The 19,873-nt window shown below is 53.5% G+C and overlaps 3 protein-coding genes across 3 annotated transcripts; 1 reads left to right on the top strand and 2 right to left on the bottom strand.

Moving 5' to 3' along the window:
- Positions 1–2: 2 nt before the first annotated feature.
- DL89DRAFT_270580 (uncharacterized protein) lies at positions 3–4,659 on the bottom strand. Its single transcript, XM_040888774.1, is given in 16 exon segments — positions 3–246; positions 266–412; positions 432–464; positions 499–681; positions 722–1,317; positions 1,337–1,439; positions 1,461–1,660; positions 1,688–1,802; positions 1,828–2,542; positions 2,565–2,620; positions 2,652–3,137; positions 3,173–3,226; positions 3,261–3,293; positions 3,338–3,403; positions 3,432–3,892; positions 3,927–4,659. The coding sequence occupies 16 exon segments, from the start codon at positions 4,363–4,365 to the stop codon at positions 181–183; spliced, it is 3,753 nt and encodes a 1,250-aa protein (XP_040739953.1). The 5' UTR covers positions 4,366–4,659; the 3' UTR covers positions 3–180.
- Positions 4,660–5,787: 1,128 nt separating this feature from the next.
- On the bottom strand, positions 5,788–7,719 carry DL89DRAFT_270579 (acetyl-CoA synthetase-like protein). Its single transcript, XM_040888773.1, is given in 8 exon segments — positions 5,788–5,881; positions 5,910–6,027; positions 6,047–6,205; positions 6,228–6,484; positions 6,528–6,675; positions 6,707–6,756; positions 6,779–7,412; positions 7,481–7,719. The coding sequence occupies 8 exon segments, from the start codon at positions 7,565–7,567 to the stop codon at positions 5,868–5,870; spliced, it is 1,467 nt and encodes a 488-aa protein (XP_040739952.1). The 5' UTR covers positions 7,568–7,719; the 3' UTR covers positions 5,788–5,867.
- An 849-nt stretch (positions 7,720–8,568) lies between these two features.
- Positions 8,569–19,683, top strand: DL89DRAFT_260720 (uncharacterized protein; the record flags this gene model as incomplete). The annotated part of the gene is given in 22 exon segments (XM_040885816.1): positions 8,569–9,050; positions 9,121–9,275; positions 9,354–9,394; positions 9,420–9,851; positions 10,012–10,215; positions 10,262–10,750; positions 10,872–10,985; positions 11,014–11,092; positions 11,185–11,419; positions 11,442–12,932; positions 12,970–13,167; positions 13,247–13,619; positions 13,683–14,060; positions 14,325–14,471; positions 14,527–14,706; positions 14,729–14,960; positions 15,019–15,670; positions 15,714–16,764; positions 16,784–18,346; positions 18,493–18,976; positions 18,999–19,425; positions 19,545–19,683. The coding sequence occupies 22 exon segments, from the start codon at positions 8,569–8,571 to the stop codon at positions 19,681–19,683; spliced, it is 9,546 nt and encodes a 3,181-aa protein (XP_040739951.1).
- Between the last annotated feature and the right edge of the window lie 190 nt (positions 19,684–19,873).

Raw genomic sequence — 19,873 nt, 5'->3', positions numbered from 1 at the left:
TCGAAAAAAGACTTTTCAGGAGAAAAGGACGAATGGACGCGATTTGCCTGTTTTGGCTGGAAAGCCCCCTGCCGATTTCCCGATTCTTGCAAACAGGCGAGCCAGCAGCGCATGTCCTGGGCATGGTGGCGCAGCGTTTATTTGAAGACCATCTGTGAAATGAACCGGAACATATAGTCGTCAATGTGGCCGATCTCCTTCGGCCTCTTCCTGCTCACCGGCGTCGCAGGCATTTGCATCTGATGGCTGCTGCGGAGCACTGGACTCGGCCTTGCCTCCAGCTGCCTGCAGAGCCGTGCGAAGGCTCCTCGCCCAGATCAAGCGCATCCGCCTGCTCGACTTCCTGGATAGCAGTCCGCAACGCCGCTGTATCGGCCTCGTCGTCCTCAGCAGCACACACAGCCTGGGCTGCCTTCGCGGTCTGACATTACGTGACCACGAGCAGCAGGCTGCACCTGGTGAGGCTGTGGCCGAGCGGATCCCTGACTGCGCCAAAACAGTGGACGCCAGGTCATACCAGTCTCCAACGCCCAATGTCGTGTTCGCACCTGCCATCACCGCTTCATCCCCGACAGGCTGCTGCTGCTTCGGACCCATGGTCTGCGAGTGGTCAAAGTGGCCGTCCTGGATAACAACCTGGCTTAGCCAGCGCTTCTCACACTGCTTCCTCCAAATGGCCTCCTCAACCAGTGCGCTCGCTGATCATGCGGTAGATGTGTACCTCACGCTGCTGCCCGATCCGATGGCACCGGTCCTGGCACTGCGCATCCATGGCATGGTTCCAGTCGCTGTCGTAGAAAATAACCGTGTCTGCACCAGTCAGGTTGATGCCCAGCCCGCCGGCTCGCGTGGACGAGATAAACACAGACCAGCGCGGATCATGGTTGAACTGCTCGGTCAAGTGCCAGCGCTGCTCGACGCGCGTAGCACCATCCAGCCGGAGATACCGGTAGCCATGGAGATTCAGCCACTTTTCGAGGATATCCAGCACCTTGGTCATTTGCGTGAAGACCAGTGCCCGGTGCCCCTCGTGGACCAGTCGGCTCAGCAGAGCGTCCAGCGCCTGAAGCTTGCCGCAGTCGTACTGCAGCAAGAACGGCTCGGGGAATGCAATCTGCTGTCGGATCTGCAGATCGCGCAAAAAGCCTGTCTGCTTGAGTACTCGACGCTTTAGATGTAGAATGGAAGGTTGCACCTCCTTGAGCCAGCGCTCGTCGCGATCAGCTGTGCGTAAGTGCGGGTAGATGGCTGCATTATCCGATGCAGAGTTGATGACGACAACTGGCGGCGTGGCGAAGACGTAGTTTTTGAATGGTGCTCTTGTACCGCACAACACGCTCAGGACTGGTGAGAATCAGATCCCGCACCAGATCGCATGACTGCTCGCGCAGGGTCGGCACCACACGGCAAACATTCAGTACCCCGGCTCCGTATATCGGCTGCGATCCACAGCCATGCACGCGCCGCATGTTTAGCTCGGCTAATCGCATCCACACATCCTCAGCTCGAAGTGCACGCTGGCTCTCAGCAAAATCTGTGTTCTGCTCAACCGACCTGTACTTTGACGCATACGGCTGCATTTCCAGCTCGCCCCAGGACATCGCCTGTTTGCCCAGCGCAATCTGCGCCTGCCGCAGTCCATTTGCGATCATCCTTGGCGCTGCATCCAGCCTCCGCGTAGACTCACATGCCATAGCATCACGCGACGCCTCCGTGCGTGTCAGAACAAGTCCCAGCTGAGAGGCTGTGCTGCCAGAAAACGGATTGTGATGATCGTGGCCCAGCATGCGTCGAATAAGTCTCTCGGATGTGGCCATAGGCAGCAACATCGGACCCAGATACTGCCCAGCTGCTCACAATCGGGCGGGTCTCAAACAGGTCCGGGTGGTTGCACACCTTGCGCAGCTGCATCAGGCAGCTCATGACGCCCAGGTATGCACCGGACCGCAGCGTCTCGCGGGTCTTTGCCCGCGACATGAAGTCATCGTACAAGAAGCGCTGGCGCTTCGACAGCCGGCAGTACACAACATGCTCCACCTTGTTTGGCAGCTGTGTCTCCACGTTCTGCTTGAGCCGGCGCAAAATGTGTGGCCGCAGAACCACATGCAGCTTTTGCACCGCCATCTGAGCCTCGCTCTGGGTCTCCGAAACGCCACCAAAATCCATTCCGCCACCCTCGAGAAATTTTGTTGTGTTGAAGGCAACGCCGCTGTCGGACACTGAGGGCACTGCCAGCTCGGGCTGTGTCGCCAGCAGCTTCTCCAGTGGCTGCGCAAACCACTCACGGAACCGGTCAAGCGCAGCAAACCCGCTGCCATCCTCGGCCCCCTCGTTGCCCGCAAACTCCTGCGGCATCAAAAAGTACAGCAGCGACCAGAGCTCAACCAAGCTATTCTGCAGCGGGGTGCCTGTCAGCAGCAGTCTGCTGGCCGATCGGAATGTCAGCAGCGTCTGCCACCGCTGGCTGCGAAAGTTTTTGATGGCCTGTGCCTCATCCAGAATCATGTAGTACCACGCCTTGCGCTTGAACACCAGACGCGTCCTGGATTGCGAGCTGGTAGGACGTCACGCACACATGGAACGCATTGGGCTTGCTCCACCCCTTGCGCTTAAGTTTGCGCTCGGCACGGACTGCCGTAGTACGTCAGCACCTTGAATCCAGGCAGCCAGCGGTGGAACTCCTGCTCCCAGTTCAATAGCACGCTTGTGGGCACGACTACCAAATGCGGGCCCCAAATGCCCTGGTGGCACGCCAGGTGGGCTAGCAGAGATATGGTCTGAATGGTCTTGCCCAGCCCCATCTCATCAGCCAGGATTCCGTTGATCTGGTGCTGGTGCAGCGACGCCAGCCAGTCCAGCCCTTGCCTTTGATACTCTCGCAGCTGCCCGCGCAACAGAAATGGCTGCTCCACCATATGTGTCTCTGCCTTGCTGACTAACTCGGCGATTCCGATCTCTGGTGACGGCGGGCTGCCGCTGTCAGCAGCATCTTGGCCGTCCATCTGCCTATACTTTGCCAGCAGCGACTCGATCGGCACATCCTGGTCCAGCGCCAGAGCTGACATCTCATCGTCAGAATCCTCTTCAGACTCACTCTCAAGCTCAACATCGGACTGCTCTGGCGACACCACCGCCTCCTCCGTCGTCGTCGTCGTCGTCATCATCGCTCAACAGAGCACTGCTGGGCGGCAATGGGCTGCTCGGCAAGGGATGCAGCATTGGACGCCTGTTCAAAGTATCGTCGGCGCAACTCCTTCAACATCAATCTGCTGCTCGGCAATCATCGCCTTCAGCTCATCGATCCTGAATCTTCTTCAGACTCGCTGCTGAACTCCACATCAGACTGCTCAGCAGGCACCTGCGCATCCGTATCGCTGGCATCTGACTCCATATCCATAGTCCTCTGGTCGTTTGTAGCCTCATCATCTGACAGCGCAGGAGTCAGACGAGGACAGCTCTGAGGGATCAACACTGCTCTTGCCCGCCGCGCTAAAGTCGGCACGCTGTTCCTCCAAATACTGTGTCGACCGCTCCAGCATGTTGAACAGAACACGCTTGTCCTCCTTACTCCTCTTCTCCTCTTCCTCCATCTGCCGCTGGTCGTTCATGATCGACTCAACGTATGCCCACCTTTTCATCACCTGCTGGACCGTCCACTTGGCCAGCCTCCGGTGGTTCTCGCGCTCCGCACGCTCAGCCTGCTCAGGCCGTTTGTAAATACCAAGCTTCGCTTTCCTCTCATCGTCCTGTTTCTCAATTAGCCGGCTGCACTTGCGCAATGCAGCCCGTTGGCGCCGTCCAGTAACTGACACCTCCTTGTGCCGGTCTATGATGTCGGTTAGAAGCTGGTCCCACCATGTCCTTGCTCGCCGTGGCTCACGCGCACGCGATGCTGGTACCGGAAGTGGCGGTGGTAGAACAGGGACAGGTAAACGGACTGATTTCTTCACACTCTGGTGTCTGGTCAGACTCGGCATTGCTATCGGCGTGGTGTTCTGGATCGCGAAGCATGCCTCTGCGCCGTAGCTCCGAAATGCGGTTGATTTTAATCGCAGTATCGTCTACCCATTCTTTGTGACGCTCTTGCATTAAGCGCAGGAGCTCGCCACGGCTTGGCCCGACTTCCTCAGCCTTGACTGCGCGATCCGGGACCGTCATTGAACCAGCTTTCAGCCTGGCAGGCTTCTTTTTTACCTTCGGCCGGCATGCTAGAACTGTTTCATCTGGCAATGTGATGAATGACTGCAGGTAGCTGTTGAGTTTTGTGCTTTCGCCGACAGCTCCCTCCTCGCGTGCCTTGCGCACAAACACCCAGGGCTCCACCATGCTTGACATGACCCCGACTGGTGTTGTCTGTCCCGTCATGACAGAGTCGGTCATGCTACTTGCTGCCGATATCTTTCTTCGCGTCGAGCCCCCACGACCCCTGCCTCGCCCACGGCGCTTCACCCCTACCTCTACAGGCTGGCTCAGTGCGGAGTTTGTGTCATCCGAATCCGCTGAATCTGCTGAGCTCTCGTCCTTGGTTGCGGCCCTGGCCAACGAGCCTCGTAGACGGACTAGATCGCGAGCCGCGGAGGCCTGGTGGGCGACCACGGCGCCGCCCGCGAGTGTTGTAACCGGAGGAATGACTGGACATGAATGAGCTGCTCTGTGCATATGGCTGAGCCCAATTGGCAGCTGCGGAAATTGTATGGAATGAACAAGTGGAAACCAAAACTAAAAGTGTGTGCTGCAAAGAAGAAGTGAGGAATATAGAGCTCGGAAAAATTCGGTGTGGCTGTGGATGGGAGCTGATCATTCCAGCATGGATCATTGATGCGATCAGATCTAGAAATGCAAGGACAGACATGCATGATAGCCAAATACATGTAGTCAGTAGCTTGCCAACCACAAAGTGGCCGTGGCTAACAGCTAAACCCAACGCGCAGCCAGGATCAGAGATACGTATCCATCTTTGGTACTGTATGTACAGCCAGGTATTAGGCATAGCGACTCTAGGTGCCAGATGATTTTGGAAGTGTCTACAACGGAAATCCACAAAGAGATATCAGTATATGTACACATGCAATACGATGCCGTTGTTGTTGAATAATGATATCTCGCGATAGCTGCATGAATAAAGAGGGTATTGGCGAAAATGAAGAAAAACTCTGAGCGCTGGTCCATGGCCAATCTATGCCACTCTAAAGTTAACTAAGCGTCATACGCAAAGTTTATAAATAAGAAATGAGAAAATACTAAGCGGCTAAACGATAAAGAAGAAGAAAAGAAAAGTTCTTTCAGAGAGAAACTCAACGTCACATAGTTGGTGGTCTGTCTAGTCAGGATTTTCCTCACAGTGACTTGCCGATTTGGGACTAACTGTGTAGTCCATCGACTAGTGTCCAACACACTCCAGCCGCTCGCTGGCAGTGCCGGAACAGCGGGGATAAAAGAGGTATTTATGCTCTGTTACCATTCTGTGTGTTTCGGCTTCTTGCACTGATACACTATTTTGCCCTTACCCCTATGCTGGCCGTTGACAACAGTGGTGATAGTGTCTGTTGACATTCGGGTCCGGAGTCCCCTGCGCCACCATAGACAAGGCCGAAACGCATACTTACAAAGCCAGACAGACGACCAGCTTTCTTCTTCCCTCAGTCATTTTTTGGAGAAGTTATTTTGTTCCATATATTCGATAACCACTCATTCCCAAGTTAACAGTGTCTAAACTGCCTACTTTTCAAACTTGCATTGTTTGCTGTAGTCACTTGTAGCCATATCGGCCAAATATCAGGAGAACTAGGAAGAGAACTAGGAAGAGAACTGGAAAAAGAACTAGGAAGAGCTACGAGCGCCTTAGTAGCCAGATCCCTGGATCTGTTCTAGGGGCTCGTCACTAGGCTAGTGGCTGAACAGGCTGGTACATTGGTCCATAACCTCGCCCTTGCATTTGCACAGCTCGCGATCCCTTAGAACACGGCGAAGTATCTTCCCAGTCGGGGACTTGGGGATTGCGTCAACTAGCTCAATACCACCACGGAGCTTTCTTGTAGTAGATGACACGGGTAGACAGCCACTCTTGTATATCATCAATGACAGCAGACTTGTCTGCCTCGGGTCTGACAACGATATAACCCTTGGGAAGCTCTGTTGCCTGCTTCTCATCGTAGACGCCGATAACAGCACAGTCCAGAACCGCTGGGTGGTCAATCAGACAGGCCTTCCAGCTCGGCTGGTGGTACCTGGAAGCCCTTGTACTTGATCAGCTCCTTCTTGCGATCGGTGATAAAGACGTTCCCGCTGCTGTTGATGTATCCAATATCGCCTGTGTGTAGATATCCTTCAGAGTCGAATGACTCTGCTGTCGCAGTTGGATTGTTCAGGTATCCTAGCATGATGTTGGGCCCACGTACACATAACTCTCCCACCTGTCCTTGTTCGACCTCTGCATCTTGGTCATTGACAACCTTTGCAGTGATGTTTGGCAGGAGGCGACCAGCTGAGCCGAACACGGTTTCGCCAGAGTGCACGCGGCAGAGCACCGGGACTTGTCTCCGACATTCCATAGTCCTGAATTACTGGGAATCCAAGCGTGCGCTGGGCCTCCAAGTGGAGCTCCTTTGTCAGCGGCGCTGCCCCGCTCGTGACGTAGACGATGCTTGACAAGTCGTATTTTCTGACGGCTGCGGTCTTCGTGAGCGCCAGAATGAATTGGTGGGACGATGTGTGCGGTGCGAGCACGGTACTTTTGAACAAGCTGGCAGAAGGGCTCTAAGCCAAACCGCGACATGACCAACTACTGCAAATCCCTGGCAGAGATGGAGGTGGAGGTGGCATGTGAACCCGTATATATGGAAGAACGGAGTGATGGCAATCATGTGGGGCACTCCGTCAGTCGCTGCCATCCGTGCGCAAAGGGGCTTATCGCTGTCAAAGGCGGCCATGTTCTGGACAATGTTTGCGACAATGTTCCTGTGGCTGAGCATGATGCCCTTTGGTTTTCCGCCTGTCCCAGAGCTGAACACGATAGCTGCGATGGTGCGGGATGCCTCCTCCTCGGTATTGATGTAGATCTGCGGGAAGGCGTCTGTGCAGAGAATGTCGAAGATGGAGTTTTCACCATCGATCGTGAAAACATGGCACTCTGCAATCGCTGCCTCAGCGTGTTTCACGGCCGCCTTGATGTCTGCCAGCTTCTCATTGGTTGTAACGACCATCCTGGCACCAGAGAGCGTTATGTGGTTTGCAAGTTCGCGCACAGTATACAGCGGATTGGCCGTGGTGACCATTGCACCGAGCATCTGCACGCCAAGCGTGATTGCGGAATAGTAAACAGTGTTTGGCAGCACCACAAGAAGTGTGTCGCCACGAACAAGACCAGCATTGTTGGCTAGTCCCGAAGCAATCTGAGTCGTATGTCTCTCCATCTCTGGTGAATGACAGCGTTGTTTGCTCGCTGACAAGGAATGGCAGTCCTGGGGTCTCGGCCAAACACGGTCTTGCTCTTCACTGTCTCAAAGAAAAACGTCGGCAAATCGACTGCCGGAACATTGATGCTGGGATGGCTGGAGGTAAAAGGCATGTTGTGAGCTTGAAATTATATCTGCAATCTGGACGGACAGAGCTGAAAACGTCAAGACGAGGTCTCGGTTTGCGCGCATAGACTCGCACTGCCTTTCACCCATGGCCTCCTACATACCTGTTCCCGTATAATAGGCCAATTACATGTTGCGGAAGCAGGAGCAAAAGGAGGCGTAAGTCACATTCCCATGAGTGAAGCGCTCCAGGATTCGCACACTCGAACAATTGCCATATGTAAAATGGTATGTGAATGAGGCACACACAAGGTATAGTATAGGAGGCACCACGCAAACAAATTTCCTGCAGTCCTGTCTTGCCGCATCATGTAGAGAAATATATATCCTTGATTTTTGGTATTTCTGTATAACTGAGTATAATAATTGCTCAATGATAAAGCTGCACTACCCTCCGTCGCCCCGCACTCCAGGCACCGACATCACTACGCGTTTTGGTCGAGTACAAAGCCTGTTGATACTCTTTGGCGCTGCACGGTTTGTCTGCTGCTAACAGATATGCGAGCAGTTTATGAAGTGGAATACATATCACGTTTGCCTTTTAAATCCAGTTGATATTGTCAAATGCTTCGCACTAGAATTTTGCTCGTTGTCACCTTTTACCCATTTTGTATGATGAGGCTTCGTCCCAGCGCCACGAAATTGGTGTATAATGCTGCAACAGTAGAAACAATTAGCACCCCCAATATTCTCATGCTGGATCTTCTCTATCAGTGGAGTTGAACGCTCACATCCTTTCTCGAGCTTGTGTGCTTGTTGATACGAGCAGTAGTCCCCATCCTCCTTTGCCTGTGGGAGGCGGCCTGTGGGGGACAGTCTGTGTTCCACCACTTGATTTCTGGCCAGGCAACTTGAAGGCATGTAGGCTTGCGCTATATAATTCAAGGAGCTCAACCTCTGATGCGAAACTGCCCAGCATAGATCCATATCTCGCAGCTTCACATTTATTCCAATTTATTTACTTACACCTGTACCAGATTCATATATTATGTCTCCTTGCACTATCACCCTCGAAGGGATATCCATTGAAGTCCCTGCCCATTGTCAGGATGATGCAAAGGTGCTGGCCAGCAAATATATTTGCGACAGAAGTGCCAGCGAAATGGAAGCTCTGGCCTCGTTTGTCAGCTTCTGCTCAGCCGAAAATCTGGATGTTGCCATCGCTGCCTTCGAGCACCTCCACAAGTCTCACTGTCTAACCGACAACATCCATGTTGTTGTTCAGCAGCACAACCTCTCGCAGCAGCAAGCGCGTGTCGTCATCAAGGGCTACTACTCAGTTTGGAACGAGCTTGAGTCGCGCAACATGCTCCCAGAAGTTCCGCGTCCAGCACTGTTTAGCAAGGCTCATGCGGCGGCAGTAGCTATATTCGGAGGCCAAGGCGGTACTGATACCTACCTGGGCGAGGGTATGTGGATGCTAGATGTATATCGCCCGATTCTCGTTGACTTTGTCGAGACAATGTCCCGGTTTGTCAAGGGTGTGATCTCACGACGAGAGGCTGGCTGCTGTCTATACCCAACCACTTGATGTGGTCAGCTGGATAACGACTCCTGCCACTCGTCCATCGGCCCAGTACCTCGCTCTTACGCCTGTCTCCATAGTCACAGTGGCATTTGCCCAACTGATGCACCTGATGGTCTTGTACAAGACACTCAGGCTTAGTCCAGGCGAACTTTCTCAGTCATTCAAAGGTAAGTCATCTTGGTGTACCATCTAGACATTACTCGATAGTGGCTCAAGCTACTAACACGCGTGCAACTACCTTATAGGAGCTACTGGTCCATTGCCAGGGACTTGTATTCGCTACATTGTTCGCTTCGTTGACTGATGAACAGTCTTTTTATGATTCCTCCAAGAAGGCGCTGGGCATTCTGATGGTGGCAGCGGCGAAAAACCAGCTCTGCACGCCTTCCTATGTGCTTAGCACCGAAACTGTCGCAGAGTTTGCCTCACAGGAGGGCAAGCCTTCGCCAATGGTGTCTATTCGCGGAATCCCCAGGCCGCTGCTTGAGTCTCTGATCGCCAAGTGCAACCAGCACAGCACCCAGCAATCCGACAACGTTTATCTGGCGATCGTCAACGGGTATGACAACTTTGTTGTCACTGGTCGCACGACAGCCGTTGTGCAGTTCGTGAGAATGGTGCGCGCATGCTGCGCCAACCCAGACGATGATCCAGTCGCGTATCCCACCCTCACAGCGCAGGCCAGTCGTGTCAACCAGCTTTTTGAGCATCAATCTTGTTGGTCATTGCGAGCTCCTGCAGGAGTCAGCAGACTGGGTGTATCCTGCCGTTATCGAGGAGGGATGGCACTATACGACTGACGACCTGAACATCGCCGTCTACATCGGAGCCGATGCTCACTGATCTTCGCTCAGAGACCGATGTGACACGTGCAATCGTGGACAAGCTTGTGTGTCAGTCCAGATTGACTGGCTGTCCATGGTTTCTAGCGCCGACGCAACGCATTTTGTTGACTTTAGTCCCGGAGGCTTCAGTGTTTTCTCGCGACTCACTCAGAGCATTGTCGAGGGAAAGGGGGCAACCATCATCAGTGCTGGCTCGCTGACTGCAGATCCCAAATCGCGCTTCGGGTCCAAGGCCGATCTCTTCAGATCAGAGCTTGATCGCGTCTTCTCTGCACCCAACTGGCAAAACGACTATACCCATCAGCTAGCTCCGCTTTGCTCTTGACGGGAGAATATGCATCGACTCACCTCTGGCGCGCATTCTTGGTTTGCCGCCAGTTATACTTGCAGAGGCATCCCCACCCGTCTCCGACGACCGGTTTGTGGCAGAGGCTAGCAATGCCGGGTACCACGCCGAGCTGTGTGGTAGCTATATGTACCGCGAGAAGGCGTTCAGGGAGAGAGTCCACGGAGTCCACGCATTGCTCACACCTGGCCATGGCTTTGCCGTTAACATTGACTATGCGAACCAGAAGCAGTGGTCATTCCAGTATCCGGAGATCCTGCGCATGCGTAGAGACGGTGTTCCAATCACTGGTCTCACCATCAGTGGCGGCGTTCCGTCAGTTGATACCGGCAGTGCAATTATCCGCGACCTTCAAAAGTCTGGGGATTCGGACATGTTTCGTTCCACCCGGACTCAGCACTTGGTATCCGTCAAGTCCTCCAGATTGCCGTCGCCAGCACAGGAGTTCCCGGTACTGATACAGTGGATGGGCAGGCACACCAGTAGCCAAAAAACAGCCAGGGATTTCCACCAACCAATTCTCGAGACATACAGCGAGATCCGATCGCTGCACAATGTGCTCCTTGTTCTAGGATTCGAGTTCCAGCGTAGCTGAGGAGGCACTGCCATACTACACTGGCGAATGGAGTCTCCAATTCGACTGCGCACGTATGCCAGTTGACGGTGTGATTCCATTGTCGAGCCAGGTGACAGACACTGCTGGGGTATCCCCAGCCGACAACATCAGCCCCTTCCTTGGTGCATGATGTCCGGGTCATTAAGGACCTGGATCAGCTTGTAGTTCTCGCACCCGGTAGATATGCATGCCAGCCTGCTCACCACGCATCGGGAGCAGGATCACCAAGCTACTCTGCAGCTATTCTGCACGGCCATGGTTTGGCATAGATGCAGATGGAGGCGTGGTGGAACTGCAGGACATGACATACATGGAGGTCGTCGATCGCCTTGTTGAACTCATGTATACCCGCCATCAATCGCAGTGGCTCGACTTTTCCCATCGCAACCTGGTCGGTCGCTTCCTGAGGCGTGTAGAGGACAGGTTTGCTGAGTCTGTGAACATGCGCATCTTCCAGAGATACGGCCACATTGACGACCCTGCTGAGGCGGTTGAGGAGCTGGCGTATGTGTACCCAGATATCAAGCTTCACCCTGTGCAATGCCGAGGATTCTGACTACCTTGTTGAGATCTGCAAGCGTGCCGGAACCAGACCAGTTCCATTCATCCCTGCTTTTGGCGAGGACCTCTGGGTATGGATTATGAACGAGGATGATTCGGCAGCCGGAAGCTCGAGTTTTGCTGGCGATAGCGAGTCTTGGACCAAGTTTGTCAGGGGACGACAAGCCCTGGGTTTAAACACCGAAATGACTTGGGCACATACCCAAGACATGGCCAATAGCATTAAAGCCGTGCTTGTTGACCAGATCATCCAGAGCCAGTACGATGGCGATATTTCCAGCGTGCCATATGTGGAGTACATCGGTCTGGATATTGCGTCAGCGCCACCCGTCTCATCGGTCACATCAGCTATTAATCCGTCGGAACTCACATACGTGTTACCGGCCGAGAAGGCCCAGCTCCCAAGTGCTGATTCATGGTTGAGCACCCTGGCAGGCCCAGAGAAGAGCTGGCTTAGCGCGCTGCTGACCGCATCAGATATTATTAGAGGCACGAGGTGTGCCAGAAATGCTATCCGGCAGATTTTGAGGCCGCTTCCCGGGCATTCGGTAAAGATTACACTGGACAACGGGTTTCCATCCAGGCTGGAGGTTTTTGATCCTCAAGGAATGGCCGATGTCTCCATCTCCATCGACAAATCCCGTGCCATCACTGCGACTATCTTCCACCGCATTTTCGAAAACACCTTCGAGCTCGAACTTGTCTACAGGTATGAGCCGACACTGCCAATATCCCCAATAGTCGAGATTGGTGATGGTCGTCTTGAGAGAATCCAGAGCATCATAGTGGCAGCGCTGAAACTGGGGGCAGACATCCCAGATATTGAGGCTGTCGACGTGTCTCTTGATGCCGTACCTGTGAAGTGCGAGCCGTACGCTGTTACCGAGGGCCTTGTTCGTCGCCTGTGCAACAGTGTTCCCAACATGCCGGATAGCTACATGCGGCATTCGGACGGCACCCAACTTGCCCCAATGGACGTTCTGTTCTATGCTACCTGGCCTGGTTTTGCAGCCATACAAATGTCACCTGCGTTACACGATGGCGCATTGGACAACGTCCACCTCTACAACAGGTTTTCACTGTCAGAAGGTGCACAGCTGCTTCATGTGGGAGATATAGTGGACAGCGACATCCGCGTCACATCTCTGGAAAACACACCTATTGGGAGGAAGGTGACGCTTGTGTCTCGTCTGTTCCGAGATGGAGCTCAGTTCGCGACAATCGAGAGCGCCGTTCTCTCACGCAACGTATTTGCTGACTATTCTCAGACGTTCAAGGTTGTGGACGAGCCCGCCTCACGAGTAACGCTTGTGACCGCTGAGGACGTTGCTGTCTTGCGGTCCAAGGAGTGGTTTGTGTTCCTGAAATCTCCTGAGGATGAGCCATTGTCTGCTGGTCAAACCCTCGAATTCTCGATGAAATCGGTTTATCGCTACAAGTCCGACAGGCTTTTCTCGTCAATTCAGACAACGGGCACTGTTTATGCTGTGAAGGCCCGATGGTCTGCGCTGTCATGTTGCCGACATTGACTACATGAACTGTGACATTGCTGGAAACCCCGTCACGGAATATCTGAAGCAGGCGGCGACCCACGCTGAAGATACAGCGCTGTTTGACCATGAAGGGTTCCCCATTTGTATGGAAGACTCTACATGCAATTCGGCTGTAGATGCACCATCGGATAACTGGAGGTATGCCCATGTCTCAGGCGATTACAACATCATCCACACAAATCCCTACGTTGCCAACTACGTCGGATTGCCTGGACAGATCTGCCATGGCATGTGGACCTCGGCGTCGACAAGGGCGCATGTTCGAGCGGTTCGCTGCTAACGGTGACCCCAATCGTGTGCGCTCTTACCAGGCAGACTTTGTTGGAATGGTTCTGCCTGGAGACCAACTCGATACCAAGCTGCTCCATGTGGGCATGAAGCGTGGGCTTATGCTTGTCGCCGGGAAAACACTCAACCAGCATGGTGATCTCGTGCTGACCTTGCACAGCAGAGGTGGAGCAGCCCAAGTCGGCGTATATATTCACTGGCCAAGGGAGCGCAGTTTGCTGGGATGGGGAATGGATCTGTACAATTCGTCGGCAGTTGCACGGAAATGTCTGGAATCGTGCAGACACACACATGCGTGCCAAGTATGGCGTCTCGCTCTTGGAAATTGTCCGCGGGAATCCTAAGCAGCTACTAGTGAAGTTCAGTGGCAAGAAGGGGTCACAGATAAGGACAAACTACCTATCTCTAACTCGCACATTCGCTGGCAAGACGATGCAGCTTGTTCCGGGGATCACAAGGAAGGTCGCCCCACTACATTCACAAGTCTGCCAATGGCCTGCTTAACGCCACGCTGTTCACTCAGCCGATACAGACAGTTATGTCGCTGGCGCAGATTGCTGACATGCGCGCACACGGGAGTTGTCCAAGAGGACGCTCAATTTGCTGGCCACTCACTCGGGGAAATTGGGTCGCTAGCTGCAATGGCTGAAATTGTGTCTGTTGAGGACGCAGTCGACATTGCACTTTACCGCGGCCTGCTACTTCATGCATCTGTAGAGCGCGATAGGCCAAGGACTCTCGCAGTATGCAATGGTTTCAGTAAACCCAAAGAGCATTGGCAACGGGTTCAGCGAGACACATCTCCAAGAAATCGTTTGCCAGATCCGTAGCCACCGACAGGAGCTACTTGAGGTCATCAACTACAATGTTGATGGCATCCAATATGTCGTTACCGGCCATACGGACTCGCTCGAGGCAATGAAGAGAGTGATAGGCGCATTGGATCACGGAGCACGTTGTGTGTAGCGACCCAAGCAGCATGGCCACTATACGCTCGGTCCGTGCAGAGCGTGCTGGCGGAAACGATTGCTGGTGTTGCTCTCGAGAGCGGCAAAGGCACCACAGTAATCCCTGGCGTCGATGTCCCGTCGCACTCTAGCCAGCTTGTTTCCAGTGTGGACTCGTTCCGGGGTGTTCTTGTGCAGAGAATCCCGGTAACTGATTGTTTGCCCAAGAGGCTCTGTGGACGCTACATTCCAAACATGACAGGCACGCTGTTTAGCCATTTCGCTCGAGTTCATTCAGAGTGTTTATGATATCTGCAAGTCAGATGCCATACACTCGATACTCAAGTCTTGGAACGATTCCAAGTACGAGGAAAGCTCAGCAAGGGCGCAGCTTGCGCACACTCTCCTCATTGAGCTCCTGGCATTCCAGTTTGCCTCATCGGTGCGCTGGATCGGACACACAGAATACTCTGTTTAAATACTCCGCGATTACACGGCTGGTGGAGATTGGACCAAATGGCTCGCTGTGCCGTATGGCGCGCCAAACATTGACACCAGAGTATGGTGTTCGAAGGGAGGTGGAAGTTCTTCATGTTGGCAATGATAAGGACGAGGTGTATTTCCTAGGCGATCCTGAAAGCACAGACCCCGCTACAGCTGACGACATGTTGGAAAAGCCTGTGACGGAGTCAAAGCGTGAGTCCACCGCCCAGTCCAGTCGATAGCTCACCATCACTCATGGAAGCTGACACAGTGCAGCCGTCAGTGGCAGCTCAGTCAATTGAAGATGCTCCTCTCCAAGTGGCACATATTCTTCTCTCGGTTGTCGGGCAGAAACTGCGCAAGAGCGTGCTTGACATTCCATTGAGCAAGTCAGTCAAAGAGCTCGTTGCTGGCAAGTCCACGCTGCAAAACGAGATTGTCGGCATTATGCAAAAGGAGTTTGGGAAAAGCTTCCCTGACAATGTCGCCGAGAAGCCGCTGCAGGATGTTGCAAATAGCCTTGGGTCGATCGTGAGCTCGCTTGGGAAGCATTCAACAGCAGCCATCCAGCGCTTGTTTGCAGCCAAAATCCCAAGTGCATTCTCGCAGGCAAAGGCTCGAGCATATCTCAAATCGACCTATGGGCTTGGTAGGGGTCGACAGGATGCAGTTTTGCTGGTTGCAACCACTCTCGAACCAGCTAAGCGCCTAGAAGATGAGGCCGTGGCAAAGCCGTGGTTGGACGATGTAGTTCACAAGTATTCGACGCTTTCTGGGCTAGTGTTGTCAAGGGAATCTGCCCATGCGATTACTCCCCATGGCCACGCTTCGACCGTTGTCGATAGCAGAGAACTGGAGGCTCTGAAGAACACACAAAGCAGGCTGGCTCTCAGGCAGATGCAGCCTGCTTGCAGAGAGCATTGGTGTGAATCTCCGGGATGGAGCCAAAACAGTTGAGGAAATTAGTGAGAGGCTCTTGGAGCAGACCAAGGAGATGGAGCATATTCGTGGGGATATCGGTGATGATTTCATCCAGAAAACAAAGCCTCTGTTTAGTTCGCTGAAGGCTCGACGCTACAACTCGTACTGGAATTGGGCCCGCCAGGATGCCCTGCAGTGGATATACGACATTTTGTCAGGGAAAGAAGATGCCGACCAGGAAACAGTCTCAAAGAGGCTGCACATGCTGCGCAACCGCTCGACATCTGGGCTGATGAAAATGCTAGATGGAATTATCGCGACTTTGACTGGGTCCACAGATCCGCTTTCAGTGAAGGCGCTTGACGTCGCGGAAACAATGCGCTCAGAGTGCAAGGCGCATCTGACAACTGACCCAACATATCGGGAGCTCTCCAGATCCCTCCAGCCCCATACACACATTACCCAAAAGGGGGAGGTCATCTACTCTGAGCACCCCCGTGAAGACGAGCGAGACATCGTTGATTACGTTCGAAATGTGCAGACGAACAAGGTTCTGGGTGGACCTGATGTGTTCCTGTTTGGCAGGGAATTAGGCGAGCCCTGGACGTATAACAAAGACTTGTCAGCAATATTCTTTGACGAGCTGGAGTCAGTGGCTACAGAAGGGCTGACATTCAAAGGAAAGGTAGCCCTGGTTACTGGGTGCGGCAAAAACTCCATCGGGTCAGGGCTGGTTGAAGGGCTGCTTTCAGGAGGAGCGCGGGTGATTGCAACAACGTCGAGCTTCAACATGAAGTCGATTCGCTTTTTTGAAGAAATGTATCGCAAGTTTGGCGCCCGCGGCTCGGAGCTGGTGCTCGTTCCCTTTAACCAGGCCTCGGTCCAAGATGTTGAGCAGCTAATCGAGTTTATCTATGGCAAGGAGGGGCTTGCATCAGACATTGACTTTGTTGCGCCATTTGCCGCTTTCCCCGAGCACGGAAAGGACATGACCAGCGTTGACTCAAGCTCCGAGTTGACAATCCGCATTCTGCTCTCCAACTTTTACCGGATGTTTGGCCAGATCAAGGCAGCCAAAATCAAATATGACCACACGGTTGCGCCAACACTGATAGTTCTACCCCACTCGCCTAACCAGGGGCTTGTTGGCGACGACGGCTTGTATGGCGAGACGAAAGGCTGCTTTGCACACCCTCTACAACCGCTGGTACACCGAGTCCTGGGCGGACTACCTGTCGATCACCGGAGGTGACATTGGCTGGACGCGCAGCACAAACATGACATTTGGCTCCGGAAATGTGTTTGCTGACATGGAGAAGATTGGCTGGCGCACGTTCTCACGAGAGGAGATGGCGTTCAACGTTCTTGGCCTGTTGACCCCAACGATGGTCGAGCTTGCACACACATCGCCGGTCTACGGGAACTTCAATGGCAGCGTCCTGCGTGATCACCGAGTACGGGAAATCCATGCCGGAATTCGTATGGCAATTGCAGGAAAGAGAGCCGAGAGGAAGGCGGTTTTATCGGCGCTCAGTGGAGACGAGTTTGTCGAACTGCAGGAAGATGCCGGAACACTCGAGCACTTCCTCCACACCCACCCCCTTGCGAAACACCGTGCGAACAGCCCCAAGGTCAAGTCGTATGAGCAGCTGGCTCATCTGAGGGATCTAGAGGGAATGGTTGATCTAGACCGGGTTGTGGTGGTGACTGGGTTTGGTGAGGTTGGTCCATTTGGAAACTCAGCCCTGCGGTGGGAGAGAGAGGCATTCGGCGAGTTTTCGATTGAAGGATGCATCGAGCTGGCCTGGATCATGGGCTTGGTTAAGCACATCTCTGGCAAGCACCCAACAACCGGCGAGGACTACATTGGATGGGTTGATGCCCAGACTCTGGAGCCGGTCCATGATGCTGACGTCAAGGCTAATTACGAGGAGCAGATTCTCGCACATACTGGAATTCGTGTGCTTGAGAAAGACATGTGCGAAAGCGGTGATCCATACCAGAAGAACTTTGTTTCTGAGCTGCAGGTCGATCAAGATCTGGAACCGTTTGAGACGACTGAAGAGGAGGCTGCCAATTACAAGCGTAGCCATGGCAAGAGAGTCGACGTGTGGGCGAATCCCGACGGCTCATGGTCAGTCAAGCTGCTCAAAGGCGCGATTATTCTTGTTCCGAAGGCACTGAGGTATACACGGTCGGTTGCTGCCCAGCTTCCAACCGGATGGGATCCCGTTAGACTGGGGTTGCCTCAGAGCCTTGTCGACCAGATGGACCCAGTAAACATCTATGCGGTGGTGGCCACAGTTGAGGCACTGGTTCGGTCAGGAATCACCGACCCCTATGAGATCTACCAGTACTTCCACGTTTCTGAGGTTGGCCACTCGATCGGGTCATGTCTCGGCGGGGCCACAAGTCTCCTGGATGTCTTCCGCACACGCTGGTCTGACAAGACCATGAACACAGAGACCCTTCTTGAGGCGACTATCAACACGACCAGTGCGTGGATCAACGTGCTCCTCTTGTCAGCCTCTGGTCCGCTGAAGCCGACTGTGGGTGCATGCGCAACTGCAGCAATGGCTCTGGACATCGCAGTCGAGAGCATCATGAATGGCAAGGCGAAGATGATGGTGGCCGGTGCGGTCGACGCGTATTCGCAGGAAACGGCATACGAGCTGGCGGTGATGGACGCAACAGGCCAATGCTGATGATGAGCTTGCACACGGACGCTTCCCAAAGGAAATGTGCCGGCCATGCACTTCTACCAGAGGAGGGTTCACCGAAGGGTATGGTTCTGGCATTTCCATCCTGATGTCGGCATCAACAGCGAATCGAAATGGGCGCACCAATCTACGGCATTATTTCGCTGACAACCACTGCAACTGACAAATCAATCCGCAACTTCACTGCGCCTGGCCAAGGAATTCTGACGATGGGCCGTGAAAACCACGGCTCCGGTAATTCGCCGCTTCTGGATATTGGCTTCCGACGCCAAATGTTCAACGGACAGATGGCATATATCGAGAGTGTGGCCGCTGAGGGTGAGCGCACAGGCAGACCAATTCCGCAGGACGAGCTGCTGCGTCTGAAAAGGGAAGCACAGAATACGTGGAGCAACGGGTTCTATAAAAACAACCCGTCCATTTCGCCGCTTCGTGGCGCGCTGGCCATGTGGGGACTTGGGCCCAACGACATTGGCATGACATCGTTCCACGGCACATCGACTACCCTCAACGACAAAAACGAGTCCGAGGTTATCAGCAAGCTCATGAAGCAGCTGGGCCGTGAACCAGGTCTTCCTGTTCCCAGTGGTGTGCCAGAAATGGCTGACAGGCCATCCAAAGGCCGTGGCAGCGCAGTTCATGATGAATGGCCTTTTGCAGGCAATGAACTCTGGGATCATTCCTGGCAACGAGAATGCCGATAACATCGACGCAGAGTTCGAGCAGTTTGAATATCTGGTGTATCCGAGCAGATCATACAACGTCCCTATCATCAAGGCCGCAATTCTCACAACCTTTGGTCTCAGCCAAGCAAGTGGAGGCGCACTGGTGATTCACCCAGACTACCTATTTGCAACGCTGACCAAGGACGAACTGGAAAGGTATCATAGGAAGAACACTCGGCGGACCACCAAGTCGCAGAGATACTTGTTGGATACTTTGGCTGGCAGGCATACGCTGGTACAGGTGAAGGAGGCGCCGCCATATACGCCAGAACAAGAGACCGAAGTGTACTTGGACTCGCTTTCCCGTGCAAAGTATGACCCGAAGACAGGGACATACTGCTATTAGATTTCACCAGGCTATACTTGTATTGTGTTGGATATATTCTTTTTTTAAAAATTATATATTGCTGATTATTTATGCAAACTGCAAGTGCACTCTATGGACACCTTGTTGCGCACACCACAGCTGTCCCTGACGTCGACATGTCAGCTGAACCAGGTTACGGCAAGCCAGGCGCCAACAAGAGCCCTGCTACAGCGTACACAATGGAGGTAGCATCGGGCTTCTGATGAGCTGCGCAGCCGGACGCAGTGAAGATACGTCCGCGCAGGTCATCTTTACTTTTCTCTCGTTTCTTTGGTATTAAATATCACCTTTTAGAACCTCTATCTTCAACAAACACAACAAGTGGAGGCGAAAGGGAGTACAGAGGGGACTGGCATTGAAAGTTTACCCACGATATATGAGTTCTAAGGGCTG

This window comes from Linderina pennispora (assembly GCF_002104995.1).
Source record: "Linderina pennispora strain ATCC 12442 chromosome Unknown DL89scaffold_20, whole genome shotgun sequence".
In the NCBI taxonomy this organism is placed as follows: domain Eukaryota; kingdom Fungi; phylum Kickxellomycota; class Kickxellomycetes; order Kickxellales; family Kickxellaceae; genus Linderina; species Linderina pennispora.
This window is presented reverse-complemented; position numbering and strand designations above follow the sequence as displayed.

What these genes read in the sequence shown, in the direction of transcription:
- DL89DRAFT_270579 (XM_040888773.1), bottom strand. Translation starts at nt 7,567, where the DNA reads ATGCCTTTTACCTCCAGCCATCCCAGCATCAATGTTCCGGCAGTCGAT. An exon ending in AGACAGTGAAGAGCAAGACC is followed by an intron (nt 7,413 to 7,480) that starts GTGTTTGGCCGA and finishes CATTCACCAGAG; the next exon opens with ATGGAGAGACATACGACTCA. An exon ending in GTGCTCGCACCGCACACATC is followed by an intron (nt 6,676 to 6,706) that starts GTCCCACCAATT and finishes GCGCTCACGAAG; the next exon opens with ACCGCAGCCGTCAGAAAATA.
- DL89DRAFT_270580 (XM_040888774.1), bottom strand. Translation starts at nt 4,365, where the DNA reads ATGACGGGACAGACAACACCAGTCGGGGTCATGTCAAGCATGGTGGAG. An exon ending in TTGCCGAGCAGCAGATTGAT is followed by an intron (nt 3,227 to 3,260) that starts GTTGAAGGAGTT and finishes TACTTTGAACAG; the next exon opens with GCGTCCAATGCTGCATCCCT. An exon ending in GGATCGGGCAGCAGCGTGAG is followed by an intron (nt 682 to 721) that starts GTACACATCTAC and finishes GCACTGGTTGAG; the next exon opens with GAGGCCATTTGGAGGAAGCA.